We start from the raw sequence: 13,060 nt of genomic DNA, 5'->3' as shown, positions 1-13,060 counted from the left end.
GATAATTCTTAGAGATGACAACATCTAGTGCAACAAGTTGGTCAAAAAGTCAATTGGTAAGATCTACGTAAGTGGTAATGGAGTCATTGTCTCGAGACAAAGCATAAAACGCATTTTTTTAAAAGTGCAAACTTCAGCTCAAGAATTTGAAGCATAAGTATTCTACAATTGAGGCTACATTTGGTGTATTCTCAAGTTCTTTGGGTGGAGGTTTGAAGCCGATGAATCAATTGTTAGCCACGAAGAAATGAAATAATTTGTCTTCCAAAGAAGGTAATTCGAGAGAGTGAGCTTTATTGCTATTTGATTGAGCATAATTGTTATTTGATTATGCAATGAAGAGAAATACGTGAGAGCTGAAAAATAAGAATGATGATTGAGAGACCATGAAGTTTCGGATAAGAAAAAAGTTTAAACCGTGTATGGCAAAATTGATACCATAAAGAAATGTACAATTGATTGTAAATGGCACACACGAATTTGTTATCATTTCCAAAGTATATATAATGGTTATAGGGATAAACTTGTTAAGTTGAAATTTAAAATATACAACAGAAATCCCTTTAAATTGGGATGATAAATTTGACTAAATTTGAATTTGAATTATGATTAAGAGAGTGTTTAACTATTCTCCAACATAAACCCAAATTAAGCAGAGAAATCGGTTAAGTATCTGTCAGTGGTTCCGAAGGTTAAAGAGGCAATAGTGTTTCCCTGGCATGTGATGTATACTCGCTGGCTCAACTATTCTTTTTCTGACAGAGAAGTCTTCTGTTTTGTCTCTTAGTCATGCTTATATATTCTCTGATTTAAGTTTTTTTCAATCTACCCTTAAAACAGTTTATCAATTTTCTCCCTCCCAAACTCAAATTATGTCTACTTCGTCTTCGTCTTCGTCTATTTGGTCAGTTTCTTATAGAAAGCTTAAGTTCTTTTCTAGAATCCGTAGGTTTTTGCAATCCAAAGCCATAAGGAAGGGATCATACGGGTCTTCGTCAAAGTCCGATAATTCAAATAAGTTAAGAACAATAGACAACAATGATAAAGATGAGGAAGATCATCAGCTAGTTATCGAGAAAGAAAGCGAGCTGGATGGTTCCGTGGTGTTACAAAAATCTGTGAATAGGCTCCACTTTGGGAGCTGGGAAGAGAAAGAGATGGCTGCTATAGCTATTGAGAAACTCGCTAAAGAAGACGTTAAGGCAAGGAAATTTATGGCAGAGCTTGGAGTTATACATATGCTCGTTTCCATGGTGGCTACTGAGGTAGTTGGTCGCCATGGAGCCGCTATTAAGGCGTTGATCCAGCTTGCTAATGGAACCTCTACGTAAGTTTTCCTATATTTTCACTTCATTTCTTGTATTTTGGGTTGAATTCATGGCATCCGATTTAATGGTATGTTAATATTATGTAAGACACAGTGAGGTTTCAAATATTTAACATAATCATAAATGATTAAATGTTTATGAGGAGCTTCTTGTTGTTGTTTAAAGAAAATGGTATTGAGTGGAGCCCGAATCAGTTGAGATTTTAAGGGCAGGGTTACCTCAAGTGGTAGGTCACTTAGCCCAATTTAATTTGGCAGTTTTTGAGAAGGGAAATTAGGTCCCCAGATTCTCAGCTGCTTTGCTTTTGCAGAGATTAATAACACCATAAATTACCCTGGTTTTCAGCCTGAATAAACATTTCTCATCCACCCTCCAGACTTTTTTTAAGTTATCGAGACTTGGTCATGTGCAGTTGAGCATTTAACTTTTTAAACATTAATGGCACTGAAAATGAAATGAGATTTACAGATCAAGGCACGAGTTGGAACTTGCAAGCAGTGATTATGTAATTAAGCAAATGATTTTTTATTTGTCCTATTGAAAATCCAGAGGCCGTAAGTTGTGCTGCCTGTCTACCATGATTTTCAACTACATAAAAAAGCTTTACAAAAATTAAACATACATATTCATATTGTTTTGTTTTAGGTCCAATTCTGCTATTAGATCTTGTATTTTGTGCAACTTGTAGATTTAGTACCTATATTTTGATTTGATCAAATTTAATTTAAAATTTTATTTCTGAATAATTGATAGCATTTAAATCTATTTGGTTAATTTATGCTATTAGTCCTGTATTATATAAAAAGTTGTAGATTTAGTTCATGTTCTCTAATTGGATCATTGTTATTCACTATATTTTTTAATTTGATTAAATCTATTAACTAATTTTCTTTGTGAGTAATATATGGAAATAATAAGTTGACATAACATTCCACATGTAATATGTTTGATGTATTCAAATAGAAAAATAATAGAACTTAACTTAATAAATTTAATGTTACCATTTTATCACGACTAAAATTTTCAAATTCTAAAAATACAAAGACTAAAAATAACTAAATTAAAATACAAATTTTAAACCCAAAACTTATTCAAACTAAAATGTGTAATAGAAGAATTTCACCTTTATTTTACTTGACTGGCTGGTCATTTCTCCTCCCACAAATTTTTATTTTATATTTTCTATTTGGCGAGTCTTGTTCTACGCACTAATGGAGCACTTTTGGTTTATGATCTCATTAAATTACTATTATTATTCAACTAAGGCTTAGATGTCATTGCTTGTCAAACCCTCAACTTAGATAAAAAGTTCAATCACTTTGTGCTTTGTTTCCTAACTCTATTTTTGTTTGTCTTTGCTTCAGAAACAAGGCTTTAATGCTAGAGGCTGGAATACTATCAAAATTACCAAAAGATATTAACGTTGTAGATGAACAAACAAGGCAGGAATTTGCAGAACTGTTATTATCCTTATCTTCTATATCAAATACGGATTTCTGTCCGAACAAGCCGGAGATCCTCCAGTTTCTGATTGGCATACTTGAGTCACCTTGTAGCTTTGAAACAAAGGAACTTTGTTTAGGTGTATTATATAACTTGTCTGCTGTGTTAGAGAATGCTGGAGCTTTAGTATCTAATGGAGTCGTCCACACGCTTTTGAACCTATCTTCTTCGTTCAAAGAACTTTCAGAGAAAGCGCTTGCAGCGTTAGGTCATTTGGTGGTGACATTAATGGGGAAAAAGGCAATGGAAGATAGTTCAATAGTACCGCAAAGCTTGATCGAGATTCTAACATGGGAGGATAAACCCAAATGCATAGAATTATCGGCTTACATTCTAATGATTTTAGCTCATCAAAGCTCGACTCAAAGGGATAAAATGTCAAAGGCAGGGATCGTTCCTGTACTCGTTGAAGTGGCCTTAATGGGAAGCCTTTTAGCTCAAAAGAGAGCAATGAAATTGTTGCAGTGGTTTAAAGATGAAAGGCAAGCAAAGATGGGACCTCATTCAGGACCACAGACAGGAAGGGTTCCATTAGGTTCACCATTGCATCCAAAGGAGGCTCAAGAAGGGAAGAAAATGATGAAAAATTTGGTGAAGCAAAGTCTTCATAAGAATATGGAAATGATTACTCGAAGAGCAAATGCTGGTGGTGGTGGTGTTGATTCATCTAATCTCAAATCATTGGTTTCTAAAAGCTTGACTTTCTAAGTTTTCTTTTTAGTCATCAAAATTTTGTTTTGGGAACGCAATTCTTTGAAAATGGAATGTAATTATGACACTATTTCTTAAAGTTGGAGACTGTGTAGATAGAGTTTTCATTAAATCGAAATCATCAATGAAACAACTGATTAAAAGTTATTGAGGTATCTCTTTTTTAATATATGTACAAATAAGTTGAAAAAAATCATTTTTTATTTTCCGGAAACTTATCTTCATAATTTTTATCGCTAAAATTGTTGTTTAGCAGACACTAAAAAATCTGCACAAGATGAATAATCCGATCAACAAGAGGATAATTCCTAAAGAAAATAAATTATAAATAATCAGATCATTATAGAGGGGCTAAATCCTAAAGAAATACATATATAGCGACCTCTCACAAAATTTTACCTATTTCTGCTGTATTCTTTTTGGTACATTATTTCTGTTCTTCACGAGTTCGGGGTTTGGACTAACTGAACAAGGGTTTAATCAGAATCTTTCCTTCTTCGATTTTTTCGTAGCTTTCGACGCTTAAGAGAAGTCTGTAAGTCTGTTAAAAAAAGTAGAATTTTTATTCTTTTTTCTCTTTCATAGTTTAGTTTTCTTTTGAAGTTCATGTCAAGTTTTAGTTTATAATTTAGTAAGAAGTCTCAGAGGTTGTTTACATTGATCATCTAAACTTTGTTTTGCTTTTAATCATCTAATAATCTAACAGTTTACTGATAAAAGGTATTTTGCTTGTTGATCATCTGGGTTTTCCTTTTCTTTTAAATTTTCTGCTTCTGCATAATGATTATATGATTCTTTTATACATTTTTCTTATTTCAGATTATGAAATTCTTTTTCTTTGGCTTAAGTTTGTTATATATATATGTATATATATATATATTTCTATATATGTTCTCTGTTCTGGTTGTGAAGAAGACTTATTTCTCTTGGATTTGGACATGGACAGTCTCAGCTTGTTTATTGCTTGTCTCATTATATTCTGGGGTTAAATTTTGAAGTTGTGATGGTCAAATCTAGATTGATGCTTACAACTTTGAACAGTTGGGTTCACTCTTCCTCTTGAGTTCTTAAAATCTCTGAAGCAGTCCCTCTGTATTTGACTGTCTGTTAGACTTTTACCTACTTGAGATACTTAAACTGGGAATAAAATAGAATTCACTGCCTGTAAAATTTTCGAAGCTCTACGACCATTGGTTCCATTCAGTTCTAGATGTTGCAACTCGAAGCAAAAACTTCAATGCTTTTGACTGCTACACCACAACTTTGGGGACTTGTCTACATGTTCATTTTTTGCTTTTGTGATTTCAGCCTGTTTTTGCTGAAATTTTATTTGCTTTCGTGGACTTGAACTATGATCACAAGCATTGCTGGAAATATGATGTTGTAGCATGTTTCTGGGAAATTAAGTTTGGTCTAGTCGTTCCTTGTTTGTTCTTGGATGTCGAGTTTCACTAACGTAAGTCTTGAACCAGGGTATTCTGCAGTTAATGTAACACCCTAGTGGATTAAACCTGTTTCTGTGTCTGAAAAGTGAACTAAGTCATCCATGTTTCAATTCAATATGGATAGCAAATTTAAAGGCATAGTTTGGGTTGGTAACATTTATCAGAGGTTTGAAGCTTTGTGCTTGGAGATGGATGATATGGTCTGCCAGGTATTGTTTACCATTCATTCTTTTGCTCTTGTAAAGCTAGAATATGAACACTTTTACTGCTTCTATATGCGTAAATGAAGTTCGGTATTGGCACCTTTATTTTCTGTATCTTAATGAAATTTTCCAATGCTTCTAATATCTCATAATTTTGATGTTAGGAAACATTCCAATACGTTGAAGACCAGTTGCAGACTGTGGGAGCTAATGTTAGGCAATTCTGTACAGAACTAATGCAAGAAGTGCTCCCTTCATCTCCTACCAATTCGAAGGAAGAACTTAACTTGTCTCTATTGCAAAATGCTGCTGTCACAACCAATAAAGATTCAAACATAAATGTTAATAAAGATTGCATTCAGAAAGAACTGATCCATGTCAAATATATTAAAAATATACATTTAGGTTCATCTTCAGGGCAAAGCACAGAGAATGAGCGTGGCTTGGCTCAAGCATGGAAGAATGAAGCTCATGACACTGATTCTACTCTAGATGACGCCTTATTAGAATCATAGGGTAGGTATTCATTCTGTTGGTATGATATATCCATCTATCCTTTTTTTTTTTTTGTCTTTCTAAAATGGTCTCCGCATTAGATTAAAATAACCAGTTGCATTCGGTTGTGGAATCAAAGGATTAGTTAAAGTAATGAGATTAAATGATTTTGTTGCAGCTGTTCCGAAATTGGAACTAGAAACTGTTCCAGCTCCTGTTCCATCGCTTAATAAGGTGAAGCTTGAAGAAAGCTGGATTGTGGTGGACAGCAGTGAGCTTCATTCTCTTTCTAATGAATTACAAGAACGCCGATCATTCAAGGTAGGATACTCTCACCCTCCATCGTATATTTTGGTAAAAATTCAGGCGCCTCACGGATGTTTAGCTTGACATGAACAACCTCTTTCAGGAATGCTTAGTTGTTGTTTTGTGGGACAGGAGAAGTTTCAGGAGGCTTTTTCTTTGAAGTCAAGGTTATGGAAGCCTGATGATGAGCAGCATCGAAACAGTGTTGAGCAATCCAGTGAAAGCAACAAATCTGAGTGACAAGAAATGGGATTTTCCGAATCGGATTGGGAGATTATTTAAATAAAGTTAAAATGGATTTTAGAATAAGACGGGACATTTACATGGTTTGAAAAAATGGAGAGAACTAGGCAGTCTAGTAGGCATGATTTGATGGAGAGTTGTTGTCTAAATTGCAGTGTTTCCTTGTATTAATCATATAACGTTAGTATTAATTTCATCTTTTAATTACAAACAAAGCATTAATTAACGTGCAAAAACTCATTGGTTGTCTCCTGTTCTAATCGCGTATCCACCAAATTCCATGAACGGTCCGCAAAAGCTCGAAGGATTATATAATAAAAAATATATAATTTTTGTTCACAAAAAATAGGAAATAAAATAAAATATAAGTTTGATAGGAAATAAAATAAAGTATAAGTTTTATACTCCTTTTTGTTCACAAAAAATAGGAAATAAAATAAAATATAAAAGGTGAAAAGTTATTTACAGAAAAGGGAAAATATTGGAAATAGCGGGAATATGGCGGACACTTACAGTTTGATAGGAGGCTTTTACTCTAAACCCTCTCCCCCTCTGCCTCCTTTTTTTCTCAAAACCCCAAAATTACCCCTCCATTTTCCATCTAAATCCATGGCTGCCCACTTTCATTGCTCCTCTAACCCTCGACCTTCCCAGCCCTCCTTACTCGTTTTCTCAGGTACTCTTTTCTCCTCGCTTTGATTGATAAATATTTCAAATTTGATTAAAAAGTCCTAACGTGGATTCGTTTATGGTGGTTCTAGGTGGGACGGCATTTAATGGCGTTGTAGAAGAGCTTAAGAAGTTAACAGTTCGCGTTGCCCATGTTCTTCCTGTTTCTGATGATGGAGGAAGTACTGCCGAGATTGTTCGAGTTCTCGGTAAATATTTTACGCATTTCTAACGCGAAATCTTATATCATTAGTTTATCAATTATGAGAAGACAACTCTCAGTTGACATAGGAAACTTTAGTTGTTGAAGTTAAGTCTTGAAATAAACGAAAGAATTTTGCCTGCACTTGAATTGTTTAATCAGATGGCCTTTATTTTTATTAGATTGTGTCTTGGTTCTTATAATGATTTGGAAATTTCCTTTGATGTGAGATAAAATAATGTCGCTGAGTTGATAATATTTAGGTGGTCCTGCTGTTGGGGACATAAGGTCAAGATGTTTGAGATTGGCTGATGAAAGCACTTCCGAGGCTCTGGCTGTCCGAAGATTGCTTGGTCATCGTTTGCCTATAAATCCACAGCAAGCCAAGTCGGAATGGTAGTGTTTTCCCCTGATAATTTTACTGTAACACTTTCATTTCAGCACATTTGATTAAGTCATTTAGATGGTCTTTTCTCTCTTGTTCAGCTAGTTTTGGTTACTTGATTGCTGCAATTCTTTTTCGTTCATGCTATTTTCAACTCCATTTTGTTGATTTTTTTTTTCTACTCTTGTACACGGGCATCCATACATAAATAAATGCACTTATAAAGAGGCACTTGCATGCAAAGCTGCTTAAGAGTCACAGGATGATTCCAATAGAACATTACTTTTAAACTTCATTCTAAACCTACATATGGAAATTTCAGTACAAAATTGACAATTCTGTTTCTAGATTTATCTTATCCGGATTTCTTATTACTTACAAATATATAGGTTACTCAGTGTTAGAATTAACTGTCAATTATCCACTCTTAACTCCTATTGTTTTGGATGTTTGCTTTCTGAAATTTTCCATTTACTTTCTAGGTGGTAAATATGGTGGGAGTATTAAGTAACAGTGTGCTGAGTTGAGAATTTGACAGGTATAAAATTTTGGAAGGAGAACATTCACTATGGGAAGGTGTATCAAAACCATACAGGGAAACTATTCGAGCATTTCTGGCTTACTTTCAGAATGAGGTTGGGTTATGTTGTATATTGTCAATATCTGATTTCATACCATTTTTTCTATTCTTCCTTCTATCAAACAGAAATGCTTTTTTTGCTGTCTTTGCCAGATACAAGGGACATTTCTCTATCAAATAGTACTTAACTGATAATCACATTTTATGTGTCCTGTAATATGCTCCTAATCCAATTTTTATCACACAATGGTTGGAATGGAAATTAATATATGATATCCTTGAATACAGATTCTGAGAAGGCCTAATGAATCGTTCTGTTTCAGTAATGGAAGGTACTTTGTTTTGTTATACTTATGCTTTAGCAAGGTTTCTGTTTTCAGTTCATTGAAAGACTAGTTGCTCCTTCTGGAATTTCCATGCACTGTGAAGTATTCATGCACTGCGAAGCATTTGTTATTATTAAGTCTGATCATGGTAACTGGTATAGAATGTCATTTCTATGACTCTCGTCTTCATTTTAGGTTTTGAATTTGATTAACATTTAAGTACTACTTTATATTTGGTTCCGTATTTTCCTTTTGTTACACTAGAAGCTAGCTCATTCTTTATTTCTTTACTGTTATTTGTCTCTTCCTGGGCATGGTAATGTTGATTCGTTTCAAGAGTACTAGTTCTCATATATATATATATATATATATATATATATATGTAACTAGTATTTTGTAGACATTATTACAATCTCAGTGACAATTTTTTTTTTTTGGGGATTGCAGCATTGGGAATTTTTTCTTTGCAGGAGCACGTATATTTTTTCAGTCCTTAGATGCTGCAATTTTTTTGTTTTCACGTGTTTCAGATATTCCCGCAGAAAGTTTGGTCCTCCCAGTCATTTCGACCAATGACAGGCTCACTTTAGGATGTGAATTATGGGTACATATGACATATCTAGCAAATTATTTAAGTCCCACTGGACCCGTAGTTGGTAGTTCATTGACCAGATGTGATCTTATCTGATTTATTCTGGTATTATTGGCCAATTAGGTTTGATATGGGTCTCCATGACTGAATAACTTAAGAATGCATCCTTGATTGGGATGACATGTTAAAGAGTATTTGTCCATTTGAAGGATTAAAACCAATATATTTTTACTTGTCATATGCAGGATGGGACAATCATACGAGGCCAGAATGAAATTTCCCATCCAACCAACATCATTGGACCAGTAGATAAGGTTTGCCGAGTTTAGTTCATGATGAAAAGCCTGTGATGATGATAAAGTCATAATGGTGTGGATGAACTGTTGCATTCCAAATTTAACTTTCACAAATAAGACATGATAAGAAGACTGGCAATCAGTGCAATGCCTTGTTTCTTATATTCTCTTTGATTTTAAATCTCAAAGATGCTAGGGTTATAATGGTTGAAAAGTGAAAACCTGTTGACCTTGAGGCTAAAGCATGTTTTATCACTGTGTGTGCTTTGGACTTTGTGGGATGGAGTGGAGAGGGAGGACTAAGGGAAGTTTGGAGTTCTTAATGCTGTTCTGTATCTGGCATGAGAAGTGAAACCAGAAATATTGTCTGATCTGGATTTATGATTACATAATTCAGTTTTACTTGAGATGAACGTTAGTTGTTTCTGAATGAGGAAAATTTCTGCTAATGATGGTAAATTTTGACACTTGTTAGTTCATGCTTTGAAAGCGGTCATGCACCACCTTCAAACTGAAACCAATGTTCCATTAATAAACGGTTAATGTGTAAGTTTTCTACTGAGCTTTTGGTTAAGTTTCAGATTCATCAATTGCTAATTCTACATATAGGGAAGATCATCAGTTCCAGCTCTTCCTTCAAGAATAAAAAGGGTATTCTACATGTCAAGTGAGGGAACAAATTCACTGCATGAGGTAAATGATAGACCTTTTAGTTTATGCTTCTTTTTACATGGAATAAGATAAGGTCCCCCCCCCACCAATTCATGGCCTTCCCGTGTCCCTACTATAACTTTGCCAACTTTTACGTTGCATAGATTTTAATATCCACCGTTAAACTTGCAAATTTATTTTTCTCAAAACATGATTTCAAATTCTACTGGACCAGGTCTTTCCAACTGTAAACCAAGCTGTTCTGGATCAGTTGTCAAATGTGGACTGTATAGTTTATGCTATGGGGTCTCTCTTCACTTCCCTATGCCCATCATTGGTAACATTTTTCAATTATTTAATATCTAACAAGGACATCTACTTACCTTTTTAATATGCAATAGACTTTTATACATGCAAAGACATACACATCCAACTGTAACTTACATAAGTTCTTGAATGTACAAAAACAAAACATGTGATTCAAAGTTGCCACATGATTCAGCTGCTGCTAAAGATACTGATAAATTTGTTGGTGCCTTCTGTCTTTTATTAAACATTGTCACCGTTATTATGGAAACAATTAGTGAATGACGCTATTGTCATTAGGGGAAATTCAAGTGGGATTTGTTGCCCTTTAGCAACATTTTTATTACATTTTCATGTGGGAACATTAAATGGGCAGATGTCTCTTTTCCTGTCTAAATTTTATTGGCATGTCAAATAAGGAAGAAAACAACTTTTTCAATGGGATATCAGGTGCCACATTGACTGAATGTTTTGTTACAGGTTAGAATATTGAAGATATTCATCTGAACTTTTGCTTTTATCTGTTTCATTAGCAAACATTTTGTAGTTATTTTATTTCTTGAGAAATTTCTGACCTAAATCAATATCTTTTGACCTTTTTTTGAACTGTTAGTATATCGTTTGTCATTCTTTATAACTTACCTGTAGGTCTTACTCGGCATTGGGGAGATAATTTCTTCTAGGTCCTGTCCTAAGGTATCAACCTAATGAAGCCATAAAGACATGTTATTCAATGCAAGACGTTGCCTAGACAAATTTGTATTATATTATACTGCTTCACTGTGTAGTCAAAGCTTTCTGGTTCACTTTGGATAGATATATTGATCTGATTTGGCTCCTTCCACTATTAGGTACTTCTGTTGAATGGTTCTCATGATCGAGAGACAAGTGGCTTCTCTGCATCATCCTTTGTTACTGCTATTACAGATGCTCTGAATCGTACTTATGGAAATTCTCATAATTGTTTAAGAAACCTTGTGAGTGAATAAATTTAGTTACAGTTGATAACTTACTCTGCATAGGTTATGATGACTGCGTTATTGATCTTATTAGTGCAATCTACAAATATATAAGTTCTGTTGAAATAAGCTTTGAGCTTTTTCAATTATCTATCTTGAATTTGAAAACATTTTCCTTAATTAAAGACTGAAGTATAGGCACAGAGAAGACTCAAGAATGAGTAATTCTCTTGTGCCAAAAAAAAAAGAAAGAAAGAAAGGAAAACAGAAAGAAGATAATCTCATTTATTGTAGTTCATGTCTTTGTGCAGCCAAGTCAGTATATCAATACCCTTCTGGTGCCCAAAGATGGTGAAATTCCCATAGACATCCAAAGTTTATCTTCACAAGGAATCTTTGACGTGGTATGTTTGCATATAACCATATCTCCATTCTTATTAAACTAAATTTCTCACAGCTGCTAAGGTTAACTGACTTATATGATCACTCAGAGTCGGTTCTATTAAGCCAGTTTATTTGGAGGAGAACCAGTCCTAGAACTAGAAAGTTCCCTACAATTTCCTTGAGTTCCCTATGGAAGCCAGTTCACTATCTGCTACTTCCATCCAAACCCCAATCTCCTCATTTTAACCAGGAAGCTATTTGGCACCTTATTAATGACCATGTTTTTGTCTCCAAAATGGGCTCTGTTGAAATACATGTATTGGGTTAGATCTTTCCTTTCCTATCTCATGCAAACAATCTTGATTAGTTTTACAATCCATAGACTTGAGTGTTCTTGTTAAAGAGGAAAAAGTAGTCTACCAATGTGGTAATCTCCTATGTATTTATATTTGAACATTAAGTAATACAAATGACTAAGGTACTCGATAACTAAACAGTTTACAGTTCTATATTGAAACTCCTTTTTAACCACTAATTCTATATGATGTGATAACAAGCTGCATAACTTTGGTTCTCTGCAGGTCATTGTTAACTCCATGCATGACCCAAAAGTGGGCACAATTTTTGATCCAGTCTCATTGATAAATGCTCTTGGCAATGTGGTGAGTAGATATATGAGGACAAAGGATTAATTAAAACTCGAACGTATAATTGGTTTCACGAAGAGCAGCATACTTTTGTGAGTCTAGAAATCATTCTATCGGATTCATCTGAAGTATGTAGAATGTGAAAATTATACTTCCAACAACCTATGTCAAATAACTTTCACATGCCTTCCACCCCCCCCCCCCTCAAATCTAAATGTGCAATTTCTCTTCTTACTGAGATTAATATTTCTAAGATGGGTTATCAACAGTTGGAATCTTCCATTGCTGTATTTATTGAAATGTAATTACTAAGTCAAGATATTTGCATATGTTGTGGCATTGAATTTTAATAAAAAAATCATTTCAAATAATGCCATTGTATTTTCTAAATTTCACTGAATGAAATGAATACATAAGTTAGGTATTAAGTTGGTAATGAGAGCTTTACTCAATGGAAAGGTGGTTGATGCTTTGGTAATTTTGAGATTTTATGATTGAGTTTAATTCTATGTAAATGTGTGTAGTTAATTTAAAATTATTTAATTAATGAATTAGGTATTTAGTTCAGTGCTTGTAGAACTGTTGGTATAGTTGCAACATAAAAAACATCTAGTGTAAATGTGTACAGTTAGTTTAAGATTAAGGTTAAATCACTTTATTGGAGTTTGAACTTCACAATATTTATCAGGCTTAAACCTTTTTCTTTGTCCAAGTTAAGTATTAAAATTCGGCTTGATTTTTTTTTTTTTTTCTAAATTAGGCTTTGAACTTGAGAATTGTATAGGGTTTGATTTTTTTTTGCTCTTTGAAAATTCTAAAGCTCAACCCC

At 34.0% G+C, this 13,060-nt stretch overlaps 2 protein-coding genes across 5 annotated transcripts; both read left to right on the top strand.

Moving 5' to 3' along the window:
- The first annotated feature begins 700 nt into the window (after positions 1-700).
- Positions 701-6,460, top strand: LOC105774422 (U-box domain-containing protein 7). Its single transcript, XM_052632312.1, has 5 exons — positions 701-1,327; positions 2,693-5,196; positions 5,355-5,706; positions 5,864-6,006; positions 6,095-6,460. Exons 1-2 carry the CDS (start codon positions 873-875, stop codon positions 3,537-3,539), a joined length of 1,302 nt encoding a protein of 433 aa, XP_052488272.1. The 5' UTR covers positions 701-872; the 3' UTR covers positions 3,540-5,196; positions 5,355-5,706; positions 5,864-6,006; positions 6,095-6,460.
- Positions 6,461-6,604: 144 nt separating this feature from the next.
- On the top strand, positions 6,605-12,560 carry LOC105773782 (uncharacterized protein YNL011C). 4 transcript variants are annotated; one of them, XM_052632309.1, is made up of 13 exons: positions 6,655-6,910; positions 6,996-7,112; positions 7,369-7,501; positions 8,029-8,125; positions 8,359-8,402; positions 8,844-9,000; positions 9,234-9,302; positions 9,894-9,977; positions 10,171-10,272; positions 10,890-10,937; positions 11,093-11,218; positions 11,495-11,604; positions 12,166-12,560. In XM_052632309.1, exons 1-12 carry the CDS (start codon positions 6,733-6,735, stop codon positions 11,564-11,566), a joined length of 1,227 nt encoding a protein of 408 aa, XP_052488269.1. In that variant the 5' UTR covers positions 6,655-6,732; the 3' UTR covers positions 11,567-11,604; positions 12,166-12,560. The 4 variants fall into 4 exon arrangements, with proteins under 4 accessions (XP_052488270.1, XP_052488269.1, XP_012451355.1 ...); XM_012595900.2 differs by having other exon boundaries at positions 6,696-6,910; positions 11,512-11,604; XM_052632310.1 differs by lacking the exon at positions 10,890-10,937 and having other exon boundaries at positions 6,605-6,910.
- The last annotated feature ends 500 nt before the right edge of the window (positions 12,561-13,060 follow it).

The sequence above is a fragment of the Gossypium raimondii genome, chromosome 6 (genome assembly GCF_025698545.1).
Source record: "Gossypium raimondii isolate GPD5lz chromosome 6, ASM2569854v1, whole genome shotgun sequence".
In the NCBI taxonomy this organism is placed as follows: Eukaryota; Viridiplantae; Streptophyta; class Magnoliopsida; order Malvales; family Malvaceae; genus Gossypium; species Gossypium raimondii.
Note: the sequence above shows the minus strand (reverse complement) of the source record. Positions and strands in the feature narration are given on the sequence as shown.